The sequence below is a fragment of the Bombina bombina genome, chromosome 6 (genome assembly GCF_027579735.1).
Source record: "Bombina bombina isolate aBomBom1 chromosome 6, aBomBom1.pri, whole genome shotgun sequence".
Taxonomy (NCBI): domain Eukaryota; kingdom Metazoa; phylum Chordata; class Amphibia; order Anura; family Bombinatoridae; genus Bombina; species Bombina bombina.
The window spans coordinates 959,732,605-959,748,350 of NC_069504.1; the positions used below are offsets into that span (position 1 = coordinate 959,732,605).

The 15,746-nt window shown below is 41.1% G+C and overlaps 1 protein-coding gene across 1 annotated transcript in view; it reads left to right on the top strand.

Annotated features, from left to right (window-relative positions):
- LOC128664834 (RELT-like protein 2) overlaps positions 1-15,746 on the top strand; it is a 54,489-nt gene that overhangs the window by 32,376 nt on the left and 6,367 nt on the right. The window contains exon 5 of the mRNA XM_053719636.1: positions 1,171-1,211. Within this exon, the coding sequence (XP_053575611.1) occupies positions 1,171-1,203 (33 nt within the window). The 3' untranslated portion in view covers positions 1,204-1,211. The remainder of the gene's footprint in view (positions 1-1,170; positions 1,212-15,746) is intronic.

Genomic DNA, 15,746 nt, shown 5'->3' on the forward strand with positions numbered 1-15,746 from the left:
AGAAGACCTGTAGCTATAGAGTTGAACCCAATCTCTTATGGAGTTTGTACTTACAAAATAAGACGTGAATCAAATGAGGTAAGTGTAGCGTGTTCAAGGAAAGCCTGAAAGGCACATCTGTAGTAAGCCGCGCTGGTAGTCTGATTCTACTCACTGAATGTTTTGCAGTCTCAACGGATTTGGGGGTGGTCTCCTTCAGTGCCTCTTGGAGTGTGGCAGAAAAGTTGTTCAGCTCCACCTGGACTATGAAGGCAGACAAGAGGAAAAGAACCGACCAATAGTGCAATACTGTAATTTATTAGGATCATCCAAACAGACAAACAATAACCCTTTTAGACAATGCGCTCACATCTATGGACCTTCACCAGACAATGAGTTATTTAACTCGTACACAACACATTGTTAGGACTATGGGAGTAAAAAATAAACACAGCGAGTCTGCTTGTTAAGAATATGATGTTCTTATGAGCACCTTTTGGGATATGGTTGGTGGATGAAGCAAGTTTGTTTACATATATCATATAAAAACAGATAAGTCCATTGAATCCATTGACTGGATTGCCTTATTAAATGAAAAATAATATATGAATGTATTATCGTGGTATACAATTTATCATATATATCTATTTGTTTTTATATAGATTATAATAGGCTTGTGCTCATCCAATACTCGCATTTTGCTATCATTACAGTGGTGTATAGTTTGGGAACTATCACCAATTGTAATAGGATAAGGTTGCAAATAGGCTATATATATATATATATATATATATATATATATATATATATATATATATATATATATATAGGTACAGGCACACACTGGGCTTTTTATTGCTTCAATATGAAAATCATTCATAACGTTTCGGCATATTCCAATGCCTTTGTCAAATGTCAAACATCAAAAAAGACAAGTACACCCAACCACCTAAAACTACGGTAGTCATTGGTCACTAAAGGGATATGAAATCCAAATTTTTTTCTTTCATGATTCAGTATGCCATTTTAAGCAACTTTCTTTCATTTACTTCTATTATCAAATTTTCTGTATGAACATTGTTTCTGATTAAAATAACTATCAAACGGTTCAAAGAGCAACTTATTATAGCACTCATCAGAGCCCCTTTAATTAAACCAATTCTAATAAAAATATTTTTTTGTTTTCTTTAGGTGAACACAGAGGATTCTGCTCAAGGCCATTGAAATGTACTGTAAGTATATTATTTCATGTTAGTTGCAAAATAAACCCCCCCCCCCCCCAGCAATTTGTACATTTTAATTGCATCTGTTAAAAAGAAAAATGGACTACATTGCAAACGGTCTGTGTACAAAATACATGTTATTATAAAATGTGATGTAATGTATGTGGTTTTGAAGACCAGGGATATACATCTTGAAAAGCCTTATTAGTATGTTTATCTTATCTTGTTTGCTGTGATCAATGAGCAACAGATATAAATGAATGAGCAGTCACTGCAGCGTGTAGGATGGTAAGGGACCTGGGAATGCATCAATCCCTCTGGAAAGGCGTGGAACAACTACAATGTCCAAAATACAGTGCATTGCACACTTCTTTTCATTATGCATAATTTAACCTATTACTAGCAATAATATTTTCAGCTTGTTGTCTATTTAATACAGAGTTTCCACTGTAATGCTAAATAATAGTGATCGTCTTAGGAATCAAAATGTAATTTAGGTAACATTAAATGAAAACTCATTTTCTTTCTTTATTCAGATAGAGAGGCTTATTTATCAAGCCGTCAACCGCAAATACGCTGGAATTCCGCAGTGTAATTGTGGCAAGCCTGATTCGCCCTATTTATCAAAGCCTACAGACCGGCAAAAGTTGAAATATGTGACGTAACATACGATCCGTCGGTCTCAGTCTGACACAGATCGATGCTTACGTCATTACAAATGTTCAGAATAAAAATTTGGCACTATCTGACAACTTTTGCTAGTTATCAAATTTCTAACAGGTACGCTCACCACTATTCCGGCCCAGCATACCTGGTTTTAAATCTGCCACCCTGGAGGCCGCAGATGCCATAGGAATCAATGGGAGTCTGAAAGCAGCGAAAGCTTATGTTCGATTCTGCCAGATATCCCATTGATTTCTATGGTAGAAAACAAATTACGTTTACACCTAACACCCTAACATAAGCCCTGAGTCTAAACACCCCTAATCTGCCACCCCCGACATTGCCGCAACCTAAATAAAAGTTATTAACCCCTGTCCCACCACTCGAGGAACCCCACCGCAACTAAATAAATGTATTAACTCCTATCCCGCCGCTCCCCGACCCCACCACAACTAAATAAAAGTATTACCCCTATACCGCCGCTCCCCGAGCCCACTGCAACTAAATAAATATATTAACCCCTATACCGCCGCTCCCGGACCCTGCCGCAACTAAATAAATGTATTAACCCCTGGCCTCCCACATCACTACCACTTACTAAACCGATTGACCCCTAAACCGCCAGCCCCCCACATCACCATAAACTGAATTAAGCTATTAACCCCTAAACCTAAAAATTGGATCAGCCAACAGGATGAAAGCTCAATCCTATTGGCTTATTGCAACAGCCAATAGGATTTTTTCCATCTTAATTCCTATTGGCTGATAGAATTCTATCAGCTAAGCGGAATGTAAGTGACGCCATCTTGGATGACGTCATTTAAAGGGAAACTTCATTCTTCAGAAGACGTCGTAAGAAGAAGATGCTCTGGGCTGAATGTCTTGAAGATGGAGTCGCTCCGCGCCGGATGGATGAAGATAGAAGATGCCGTCTGGATGAAGACTTCTGCCCGGTTGGATGAAGACTTCGGCCCACTTGGATGAAGACTTCTGCCGGCTTCGTTGAGGATGGATGTCGGGTCTTTAAAAACTGTAAGTGGATCTTCGGGGGTTAGTGTTAGTTTTTTTTTAAGGGTTTATTGGGTGGGTTTTAATTTTAGATTAGGGGTTTGGGCTGATAAAGAGCTAAATGCCCTTTTCAGGGCAATGGGGAGCTTAGGTTTTTTAGATAGGTTTTTATTTGGGGGGTTTGGTTGTGTGGGTGGTGGGTTTTACTGTTGGGGTGGTATTTGTATTTTTATTTACAGGTAAAAGAGCTGATTTATTTGGGGCAATGCCCCGCAAAAGACTCTTTTAAGGGCTATTGGCAGTTTAGATTAGGCTAGGGTTTTTTTTATTTTGGGGGGGCTTTTTTATTTTCTTAGGGCTATTAGGTGTAATTAGTTTAAATATTTGATCATTTCTTTTTTATTTTGTGTAATTTAGTGGGGGGGGGGGTTTTGTAACTTAGTGTTTTTTATTTTGTAACTTAGTAATTCTTTATAGTAGATTTAAATAATTTGAGTAGGGTTAGGTTTTTAAATATGTAATATAGTTAATTTAATTGTTAGTTTAATGTAATTTTAGTATAATAGGGTAGGATAATCAATAGTTTAATATAGTTTAATGTAATTTAATGTAATTTTAGTATAATAGTTAGGGTAGATTAATGAAAAGTTTAATATAGTTTAATGTATTTTTAGTATAATAGTTAGGGTAATTAGTAGTTTAATATAGTTTATTTTAATTCTAAAGGTAAGTTTAAATTTATTATAAGATAGGGATGAGTTAATATTTAATGTAAAGTTAGCGGGTTGTTAGGTTTAGGGGTTAATAGCTTACTTTAGTTTATGGCGATGTGGGGGGCTGACGGTTTAGGGGTTAATAGGTTTATTAAGTGGTAGTGATGTGGGAGGCCAGGGGTTTAGGGGTTAATACATTTATTTAGTTGCGGAGGGCTCCAGGAGCAGCGGGATTGGGGTTAATAACTTTATTTAGCTGCGGCGGTGTCGGGGAGCAGCGGGATAGGGGTTAATATATTTATTTAGTTGCGGTGGGCTCCGGGAGCAGCAGGATAGGGGTTAATAACTTTATTTAGTTGTGGTGGGCTCTGGGAGCAGTGGGATAGGGGTTAAACATTTTAGTATAGTGGCGGTGTTTAGTGACAGGGTATTAATAAAGTTGGGAAAAAGCTGAATAGCAGCGAGATCGATGACTGTTAGTTAACAACAGTCCGCTGCTCATCGCCCCGTACTTGGTGCGCCGCTTTTTGACAGCTTTTTTGATAAATAAGGAGAGGGTATTCAGGTCCGCGGCCGCAATGTTTGGTGATGTTAGGCGAGCGTATTGGTGCCGGCGAATGCAGCATACTTGACGGCTTGATAAATAGGCCTCAGAGAATACAAATTTAAAAAAAGTTTCCAATTTACATCTATTATCAAACTTGTTTCGTTCTTATGTTACTCTTTGTTGAAGACATACCTAGATAGGTAGCGTGCACATGCCTGCAGCACTACATGACAGCAAATAGTGCTGCCATCTAGTTCTCTTGCTAATGCATAACATTGTTGCAAAACGGCTACCATATAGTGCTGCAGACACGTGCACACTAGTGAGCTTACATCCTTGATTTTCAACAAAGGATACAAAGAAAATTAAAACAATTAGATAATAGAAGTAAATTGGAAAGTTGTTTAAAATTGTATTATATATCTAAATCATGAAAGAAAAAAATTGGGTTTTAAATCCTTTGGTTGCTAAGCCATTTCCCACCTGGGTGCTAAGCTGGTTTTCAACTTTTATTAAATATATTTATTTGTAACTTTTTTTACAAATCCCCAAAACTTATACAGTTGGAAAGGTTAGGCGATTACCTTTCCAACAGTGGGTCTTGGGGGTCTGTAGCTGCTTAGATGCCTGAGATACAAGCTTCTAAGCAGCATGCCCCCATCTCTCTATACTTGTCATTGTAAACTTTAAATAAAGTTGCGCGGTGACGTCACCATGCAAAACATCAAGCCCCGGTGATGCCTGCCACTATACAGTCCAGATCGCCAAGGTGGGAGTAGGTGGGAGCCCCCAGATTGCCCTCAAGGTGGGTGAGTGCTAGCGACGGCTCTGAGCCATCTTCAGCACCTGACTGGGACAATTTGTGACGGCTCAGAGCTGTCATTAGAAGGGACATGAAACCTAAAACATTTATTTTACGATTCAGATAGAGCATACAATTTTAAACAACTTTCCAATTTACTTTTATTATCTAATTTGCTTTGTTCTCTTGGTATCCTTTGTTGAAAAGGTAACAGGCTCGGGAGCTAGCTGATGATTGGTGGCTGCACATATATGCCACTTATCACTGGCCTAATAATACTACATTGCTGCTCCTTCAAGAAAGTGTGCCAAGAGACTGAAACAAAATTAATGTTAGAAGTAAATAACAAAGCAGTTTAAAAATGAAATTTTGGGTTTCATGTCCCTTTAACACAGGGTGGACTAGTAGTTTCTTACCACAGAATTAAAGGGGCTGTATATTCAAATCTAAACTTTGAATAGAGCATGACATTTAAAGATATTTCCAATTCACTTCTATAAATGCATTTAGCTTAATTCTCTTAATATCTTTGTTAAATAGTAATCCTAGGTGGGCTTAGGAATGTGCTTGTATCTTTAGCCATTGCAAACACTGCTGCAATAGGGGCCTATTTAAAATCAAACCAAGTCAAAACTCACCTCAGGTGGTATTCAAAACCAAGCTGTCTGGCTTGAGGTAACAGTTAATATATTTACCTTTCTTGTCATTGAGGATGAATGGATTTGGTTGGACCATTAAAGCAATTAGTTCACACAATAAATCCAAAGGTTTTAGGGGAATCATGCCAAGGTGAATAATAAATTATCTCAGTTTGTATAAGGTATTGATTAAGGCATGTAGATGATGTGGAGGCAAATTGTGATTTTATTTACTCTTAAAGGATTACTTTCTGTTATAATTTTTAAGCTAAACAACTAACATATTAAAGTTAATAAACATTAATTAAAACCTACTGACCTATATTTTCTCCAAAACGAAGTTTCATAACGTTCTAAAAGTTATATCTTTTATTCGCCGATGATGTCACGTTATCCTGCCCACTATTTTCAGCACTGTGTGTTCAAAATACTTAAAGGGATACTAACCCCTCATTTTTTCTTTCATGATTCAGATAGAGCATGCAATTTTAAACAACTTTCTAATTTACTCCTATTATCAATTTTTCTTTGTTCTCATGTTATCTTGATTTGAAAAAGCAGTAATAAAAGGTTAGGAGCCGGCCCATTTTTTAGTTCAGCACCTTGGTAGAGCTGCTTATTGGTTTGCTTCATTTAGCCACAAATCAGCAAGTGCTACCCATGTGCTGAACAAAAAATGGTCTGGCTCTAAAGCTTACAGTACTGCTTTTTCAAATCAAGATAGCATGAGAACAAAGAAAAATTGATAATAGGAGTAAATTAGAAAGGTGCTTAAAATCTCATGCTCCATCTGAATCATGAAATAAAAAAAAAATTGGGTTTAGTATCCCTTTAAACCAATAACTTTGTGTTTAAAGCGCCATTTTGAAACCTAGGTATTGTAAACGGATTGGTACAGAGCAAAAGATACCCACTGAGTGGGTTTGGAAAACAATTACATTTCCAGACAAGATTTCTGATATACGGTAGAGATATGTTAATGAATTGCTATTGATAAAAAGCGTATTTGGGGTAGTTAGTTAGTAACAGGCATAGAAAATATTTACTTACAGTGGCCCTTTAAAGACATACATGTCAGTGACCTTTACATATCTAAAGGGCATGAGTGAGAGTGCATCATGACAGTGAAAGAAGGTCCAGCCATGATGGCGTCCACAGGTGGTTCACTGTCCAAGGCAAAAATGTGGAGGCTAGGGGTGGAACTACCGGTTATGCAGCAGACACGATTGTTACTGGGCCCCCGGGAGGTCCCCCATCAGGGGGGCCCCAGCTTCAGCACAACAATTTTTTTTTAAAAAAAAGTTTTCAAATCCCCCCCCCCCCAGAATTTCTTGTGCTCCCCTCCTTGAACCCTCCCGAGAAACCATCATGGCGGCAGTGCCACTGCTTAACCCGGATATGGAAGCCACAGCAGCCCTTTTAAAGGTTGAGCTGAGACAACCGGACAAAACCATTGCAATTAAACAGCTGAATGAGCTACTGGACGAAGTGCTTAGTGTTGACAAGCCCACCGGAGAGACAGCGGATGCCCTGGAGTGGTGCAAGTGTCTACTGGCTGGAAGGGACAAGTTCAAGGACTTCTGTCTATCTGTGCATTCATATGATAATGCCACACACTATGTGGCCTGGTGTGGACTGCCAACTTCGTGGCCTATCGCTGCCGGACGTGTGAGATCTCCCCTTGCATGTCCCTGTGTGCCGAGTGCTTTAATTACAGGGAACACGCCGGTCACAACTTCAACATGTTCCACAGCCAGGCTGTGGGGGCCTGCGACTGCGGGGGCAGCAATGCCATGCGGGAAAGTGGGTGAGTGATAGGGGGGTTCTGGGGGAAGACATGGAGGTGCTGAGGGTGCGCAGGTGTATGTGACAGCTGATGCACAACCAGGGCATACGTGCTAATGGACATACTGAACAGGCAGGCTACAGGTGACCGCATAGAAAGATGTCTGTATAAGCTGGGTATTTGTTTATGTGCAGGTAAAAGTAACTATATGCCCAGCAGACAGTTTATATATTATATGTATGGTATTTTATGTGTAACTAGATGCATAACAGGCAGGTAATGTGTGTATAGCAAGCAAGGGTACCTGTTTATGTGTATGCTATATGTAACTATATGCACAGCAGGTATTTATAGCATAATCACAAAATGACTGAGTATATAAGCTGGGCCTGGGTAGCTGTTTATGTGAAAGATAAATGTAACTATATGCATAATGGACATATATGCGTGGCTATATAACAAGCAGGGTGTCAGTTTGTATGCATGCTATATGTAGCTATATACACAGCAGCCAGGATCACTGTGACTGTATAGCATAATGTCAAGAGGTGTATGTGAGCTGGCTTTCTGTCTATGAGCATAATATATGTAACTATATGCACAGCAAGCAGGGTTTGTGTGACATACTGACAAGTGGTGTATGTAAGCTGGCCCCTTCATCTGCCTGTGCCGCTGTCTCTTACTCCTGACAGTTTTAAATCAGAGCGTTGCCATGGTAACCTGCGGCAACGCTCTGATTTAAAACTATCATTTCCTGCTGAGCGGGAAAGAAGAAGCTGCCTGTGTAACGCAGTTGCCATACTGCGAAGTGGATCAGTGTCTGGACTCTGGAGGGATGGCATTATGGCTATGCAACCTCATCTGTGCATGTGCAGAGGGAGGAGTGCAGGAACTGTGCTCAGACACAACTTAGCTCAGTCAGTGCATTACAAGTCAGTGTCACCATGGCTAGCAAAGCTAACGCCGGCAAAGGAGACATGCAGAGCTTCATGTTAAAGGTATGTTTGGTAATGGTGCCACTGCTGACTTCAGAAACTGACACTCTACAATCCATACCTGTAGTAAGGGGGATCACTTTCAGCATGAATTTATTTATTTCTGTTTGGTTGTACTCCCTCCCCTGTGTCTCCCTCACTTCCTCCCCTGTGTTTCCCTCCCTCCCCTGGGTCTCTCCCTCCCTCCCCTGTGTCTCTCTCCCTCCCCCGTGTCTCCCTCCCTCCCCCGTGTCTCTCTCCCTCCCTCCCCTGTGTCTTTCTCCTTCCCTCCCTCCCCTGTGTCTCTCTCCTTCCCTTCCTCCCCTGTGACTCTCTCCTTCCCTCCCTCCCCTGTGTCTCTCTCCTTCCCCTGTGTCTCTCTCCTTCCCTCCCCTGTGTTTCTCTCCTTCCCTCCCTCCCCTGTGTCTCTCTCCCTCCCTCCCCTGTGTCTCTCTACCTCCTTCCCTCGCTCCCCTGTATCTCTCTCCCTCCCTCGTGTCTCTCTCCCTCCCGTGTCTTCCTCCCTCTCTCCCCAGTGTCTCTCCTTCCTCCCTCACCAGTGTATCTCTCCCTCCCCATGTGTCTCTCTCCTTCCCTCCCTCCCCTGTGTCCCTCTCCCTCCCTCGTGTCTCCCTCCCTCCCCTGTGTCTCCTTCCCTCCACTGTGTCTCCCTCGCCTGTGTCTCCCTCCCTCCCCTGTGTCTCTCTCCCTCCCTCCCCTGTGTCTCCCTCTAGGGTTGCGTGAAACCCGGACACATTATTCAACACTCAACAGCACGGTGGGCTCCTGCTGGGAAGTGTCATCCTGTAGAGTACAGTGTAGGGTGATCACGTGTTCCAGAATCAGCCCCTAGGTGCTGTTACTGCTGTCAATATTAGATCATTGTGTGTCACAGTCTAATCTACCTGAAGCCACTGCTGCCGCTATCCCTGAGCTACCACTATAAGCAGTAGCGGCACAGGCTGATGACATCACTCTAGGCTGATTGGCTGTATAAACATAGTCTTCAAATTCCACCCCGCAATCGCTTTACCTAGTTTACTTTAACTCTTGAACTTCTTTCATTTGCCCCTTTACCTGACTTCTCACACCCCTCCTGTGCCAGTCATGAAGTTTGCATCCTCCCCTTCACTCTGGGCTCACATCCTCACACACACAGTCGTGTGGCTCTGGGTTTGACTCCTGCATTGACTGCTCAATGTGTTGCCCCTGGTACTCCTGGACTACCTGTACCTGCCAATGTCTCTGTGGAAACTGCGCTTGAGCACTGCCTGCTGGTGGGTGCTGGCTGCTGGGTATGGCAACACAAAGGAAGATGCTGAAGGTCTGTTCTACTAAAAATTAAACATTTTATATTTCAGTGCTATACTTCCATGCCCCTTTAACAGAAGAATAAATCTCCTATCCCATCTCCCTATCTCCCTCCCTCCCCCTCTATCTCCCTCCCCCTCACTCCCTCTCTCTCTCTCTCTCTCTCTCTCTCTCCCTCTCTATCTCTCCCTCCCTCTCTCTCTCCCTCCCTCTCTCTCTCCCTTTCTCCCTGTCTCTCTCCTCATCCCTCCCCCTCTCTCCCTCCTTCTCTCTCTCCCTTCCTCCCTCCACCCCTCTCTCTCTCCCTTCCTCCCTCCCTCTTTCCCCCTTCCTCTCTCTCTGCCTCCCTCGCTCTCCTCCCTCTCCCTATCTCTCTTTATCTCCCCCTCCCTCTCTCTCCCTCCCTCCTCCCCCCTCCTGCCCCCCCCACGGGTGTTCGGGTTTGGCTTGAAGAAAAGGTGGCAACCTTATCTCCCTCCCTTCCCTGTGTCTCTCTCTCTCCCTCCATCCCTGCCTCCCCTGTGTCTCCCTCCCCTTTGTCTCTATATCTCCCTCCCCTGTGTCTCTCTCTCTCCATCCCAGGGGCGTTTCTCTCTCCCTCCCCCCATGTCTCTCTCTCTCCCTCCCCCCTGTGTCTCTCTCTCTCTCCCTCCCCCTGTGTCTCTCTCTCTTCCTCCCCCCCCATGTCTCCCTCCCTCCCCTTTCTCAAGAAAAGCAGCATCAACTATTCCATCAACTATGTACTCACTTATGTATATGAAATGTGTTCAGTGTCCTTTAAGGCAACCATATATACATCAAGTACCAAGTGTCAAAACATCCCCCAAATAAAAGTTAAAATGATTGTAAATTTTGTCTTTCAAATGCAGATTTTATGTAATTCTTAATAAAAAAGCGGGGCACTTCCAACAATTAGAATAATTCAAGACTCTTTATTCTTAAAATAATTACCATTTCATAATCATAAACATTGCATTGCATCGTTCCTATACCCACATATTTGTTTACTATCAAATAAATTGTACATATTTTTTTAAGATTGTTTTTATTGTGAAACAAACAAAGCATTACATGCACAAATGTGTATACACAATACATCAATGGATGGCATTAACAGTGCACAACCACAATTACCTTATTTAACTGTTCAAAAAATCAAAAGATAATTGTCCTTGTGATAGCAGGTGTGGAAAATAATGAGAATGAAAGTAGGAAAGACAAACTTAACTGGTAACGAGTGATGGGCAGCCTTGTCGAAAGGAATAAGCTGGAAATAGGAGAGGGATGAGAGGGAAGAGAGAGGAGGAAAAAAAAACAAGGAAAGGGGAAGTCCACCCAGAAGCAAGGCTTATAGACTTCTAAGCCCACAGTCTTGTCGGCCTAAGTAATCTGTTTCCATTTGTTCCAAATCTGGGAGTGTAGATGCAATTTATTGTTTTATGTAAAAATTGGGCTTTCCATGGATTCTAAATAATCCATGATTTCAATGACATCCTCCCATACAGGGGGTGTCTTGTTTCCATAATCTGGCAATTGTCAATTTAACCGCCATGAATAAGTAAACACCAAGCAAGTCAATGTGAGTTGAGGACGATTTGATGTCTACATGAAACAAGATAGTTTGCAGAGTGTTCCCTAGTTGAGGTTCCAGTCTAGAGCACCTGCACGAAAGCAAATTTCAGAAAGGTTGCAATATTTGGCATTCCCACCATATATGAGCCGGCGCCCCCACCATTCCACACCCCCTCCAACACAGAGGGGAAGTTGTGGGTGATATTTTAAAAAGTCTTAGGGGTGTGAGATGCCACTGAGTACATACTTTGATATATAGCTCTAGTAGGGTGATACAATGAAGAGCCTGCCTAGTAAGCACAACGGCCCTAGACCACCCATCCTGATCAGCGTGAAATTTAAATGCCCTCTCCCAGGATATGATGTAGGCAGATTTATAATATACCAGAAGATTAAGCATATCTCTGTATGGAAACAGAGAGCGCTCTTGGTACTCTCTTCATGAGTGCCCATCTTTTTTCCCAGTTGGTAGGTTCGCGCAGTGGCTGATCAAGGAATCCCCATGACCTTAGCAGGCTGTGAAGTCTCCAGAACTCAAACTGTAAGAGTTGTGGCAGATTGTAAATGGAGTTAAATTGTGTTAGGATGATTAGGCGGCCATTAGGAAACAGGTCAGAAATACAATTGATACTATAAGTTTGCCACAAAGATGGATGGGAGTCCTTAAGAGCCTTGAGTAAGCCAAAGAGGAAATGGATGGGCAAGTGGTGGGGGGCAATCTGTGGTAGCGACCGGGCTCTATCCCAAAAGCAAAGGGCAAATAAGATGACAGTGTTTTGGATATCAAAATAGGATCTAACGTGTTTGGGTAACCATATGAGATCAGCTAGTGGTAGTGAGCTGGGTAGAGTTGCCTGCTCCAATGTCCACCACTTGCTGTTGGCAGAATCAGTATTCCAGGAGAGTATATGAGCTAGCCTTGATGCTTCATGGCAGAAGGTTAAGTTTGGGGTGCCTGCACCCCCGCATAGAAGTGGCTGCTGCATAATTCTCGTGGCCACTATTTTAAGAATTAAGAGTCTTGAATTATTCTAATGAATGAATGTGCCCCTCTTTTTTATTAATAATTACATATAGTGTGCATTTAAAGGATAAAGGCCTAGATTACGAGTCTTGCGTTATGGTTAAAAAGCAGCGTTAAGGGGTCCTAATGCTGCTTTTTTACTGACGCTGGTATTACGAGCATTGAAATGACAGGCTCACCGCTCACTTTTTTGTCCAGACTCGTTAATACCGCAAATCCACTTACGTAAATTGCGTATCCTATATTTTCAATGGGACTTGCATAACGCCGGTATTACGAGTCTGCAAAAAAGTGAGAGGTACAGCCTCTCCTGTCAAGACTGGTACCGTATTTAAAAGTCAGTAGTTAAGAGTTTTATGGGCTAACGCCGTAACAAAAAACTCTTAACTAAAGTGCTTAAAAGTACAATAACACCCATAAACTACCTATTAACCCCTAAAACGAGGCCCTCCCACATTGTAAACACAAAGAAATGTTTTTAACCCCTAATCTGCCGAACCGGACATCGCCGCAACTATAAAATATATATTAACCGCTGCACTGCCGCATCGCAAACACTAGTTTAATTTTATTAACCCCTAATCTGCCATCCCTAACATCGGCGACACCTACCTACATTTAATAACCCCTAATCTGCCACCCCCAACGTCGCCGCAACTATATTAAAGTTATTAACCCCTAAACCTAAGTCTAACCCTAACACCCCCTAACTTAAATATAATTAAAATAAATCTAAATAAAATTTCTGTCATTCACTAAATTATTCCTATTTAAAACTAAATACTTACCTATAAAATAAACCCTAAGCTAGCTACAATATAACTAATAGTTACATTGTTGCTAACTTAAGGTTTATTTTTATTTTACAGGCAAGTTTGTATTTATTTTAACTAGGTACAATAGTTATTAAATAGTTATTAACTATTTAATAGCTACCTAGCTAAAATAAATACAAATTTACCTGTAAAATAAATCCTAATCTAAGTTACAATTACACCTAACACTACACTATAATTAAATTAATTACCTAAACTAACTACAATTAAATACAATTGAAAAAAATGATCTAAATTACGGGAAAAAACACACTAAATTACAGAAAATAATTAAATAATTAAATTTTTTTTAAAGGTAATTACACCTAATCTAATCCCCCTAATAAAATAAAAAAGCCCCCCAAAATAATAAAAATCCCTACCCTATACTAAATTACAAGTAGCCCTTAAAAGGGCCTTTTGCGGGGCATTGACCCAAAGTAATCAGCTTTATTACCTGTAAAAAAAAAAAAAGACAATACCCCCCCTAACATTAAAACCCACACACCCAACCCTTCTCTAAAACCCACCCAATCCCCCCTTAATAAAACCTAACACTAACGCCTTGAAGATAACCCTACCTTGAGAAGTCTTCACCCAGTCGGGCCGAAGTCCTCAACGAAGCCGGGCCAAGTGGTCCTCCAGAGGGGCAGAAGTCTTCATCGAAGCCGGCCAGAAGAAGTCCTCCAGACAGGCAGAAGTCTTCATCCAGACGGCATCTTCTATCTTCATCCATCCGGCGCAGAGCGGGTCCATCTTCAAGACATTCGACGCGGAGCATCCTCTTCAAACGAAGTCCAACTGAAGAATGAAGGTTCCTTTAAATGAGGTCATCCAGGATGGCGTCCCTTGAATTCCTATCAGCCAATCGGAATTAAGGTAGGAAAAATCCTATTGGCTTATGCAATCAGCCAATAGGATTGAACTTCAATCCTATTGGCTGATCCAATCAGCCAATAGGATTTTTCCTACCTTAATTCCGATTGGCTGATAGGAATTCAAGGGACGCCATCCTGGATGACGTCATTTAAAGGAACATTTAAATGACGTCATTTAAAGGAAGTGGTCCTCCAGATGGGCAGAAGTCTTCATCCAGGCGGCATCTTCTATCTTCATCCTTCCGGCGTGGAGCGGGTCCATCTTCAAGACATCCGACATGGAGCATCCTCTTCTTCCAACGGACTAACAACGAATGAAGGTACCTTTAAATGGTGTCATCCAAGACAGCGTCCCTTAGATTCCGATTGGCTGATAGAATTCTATCAGCCAATCGGAATTAAGGTAGAAAAAATCCTATTGGCTGATTGGATCAGCCAATAGGATTGAGCTTGCATTCCATTGGCTGATTGGAACAGCCAATAGAATGCGAGCTCAATCCTATTGGCTGATTGGATCAGCCAATAGAATTAAAGTTCAATCCTATTGGCTGATCCAATCATCCAATAGGATTTTTTCTACCTTAATTCCTATTGGCTTCAAATATTGCTGTAGGGACCTAAGTTTTACAATATCTACACTAAGTAGTTCAGGCTTTTTTTATTTTGATAGGGCTATTAGATTAGGTGTAATTAGTTTAAATATGTTGTAATTTTTTTTTTATTTTTTTTTTTAAACTTTTTATTTTTGTTGAGGCAAAAATGGCATATACAGACAGTCACATCAGACAGGTTACATTATACTCATGTCATAAGAAATGAAAAAGCAATGCGGAACAACTTATAGAGACATCAACACAAAAAAGACCAACATGACGTGATAATCCAGATACCTCAGTTTTGTGATAAGTTTGTAGTGTCCTCCAAACAAACAGGTCCGCTCAAGGGACCAGAGACTGTAATGACATGCTAATGGAGCTAATAGTAAAAAGTCTAGTTTCAGCAAGTATAAAGTAGAGGTAATATTTGAATTGTAGCTACAATCTCAGAATATAATTAGAAAGGAGGGCACCCAAATTAATCTGAGTCAGCGTCAGCCACCATCAGTCACAGTAAACTGAGAAATATGTTGTGCCAAAAAGATTCCTCAGCTGGCAGTATAAGCATAGATGGATATTAACATAGAATATTTGTATTAATGTACATATTAGTAAAAGTATTAGTCTAGACAATTTTAAAGTATTCCCGGAAATCATAATAAAATTATATGAACTTGTTGCTTATAAGTAATAAAGAAAATACATATGAACACGACAATATTGCTGGTGCTAAAGCCAGAAAAACCTATTTACATATAAATGGGAGAAACGTTAAGCAAGGTTCTTCAAGCTGGGCAGAGACTGCGTAACTCTGCCAAAAAAAAGAGTGCAGAGGATAAAGGTACTTATCCCTCACGCACAAGAGGGAGGGGGGTGCACAATAGATTCCAGTAACAATACAAAAATCTGCCCATTCTTCAGACTTCTCAAACTGGAAGATATGCCATAAGGCACCAAGCCAATGGTCATCCTTTAGTATAAGGTATGGATGTGGTGATCAGTAATATAGTAAAAAAATAATTAACCATTTATGTATTAACAATAAACTAATGGCTATCAGGCTTAATACATACTAGGTGAGTTCCAGGATATGACCATGGGCCAAGTATTCATTGCATGTGCACCCTAATCAGCTGAAGGCTTAAGACAGAGGGGACTCATGTTATAAGAAAAATGTATTTATTATTATATAAAGACTGTAGGAGCTTAAGTAGGAA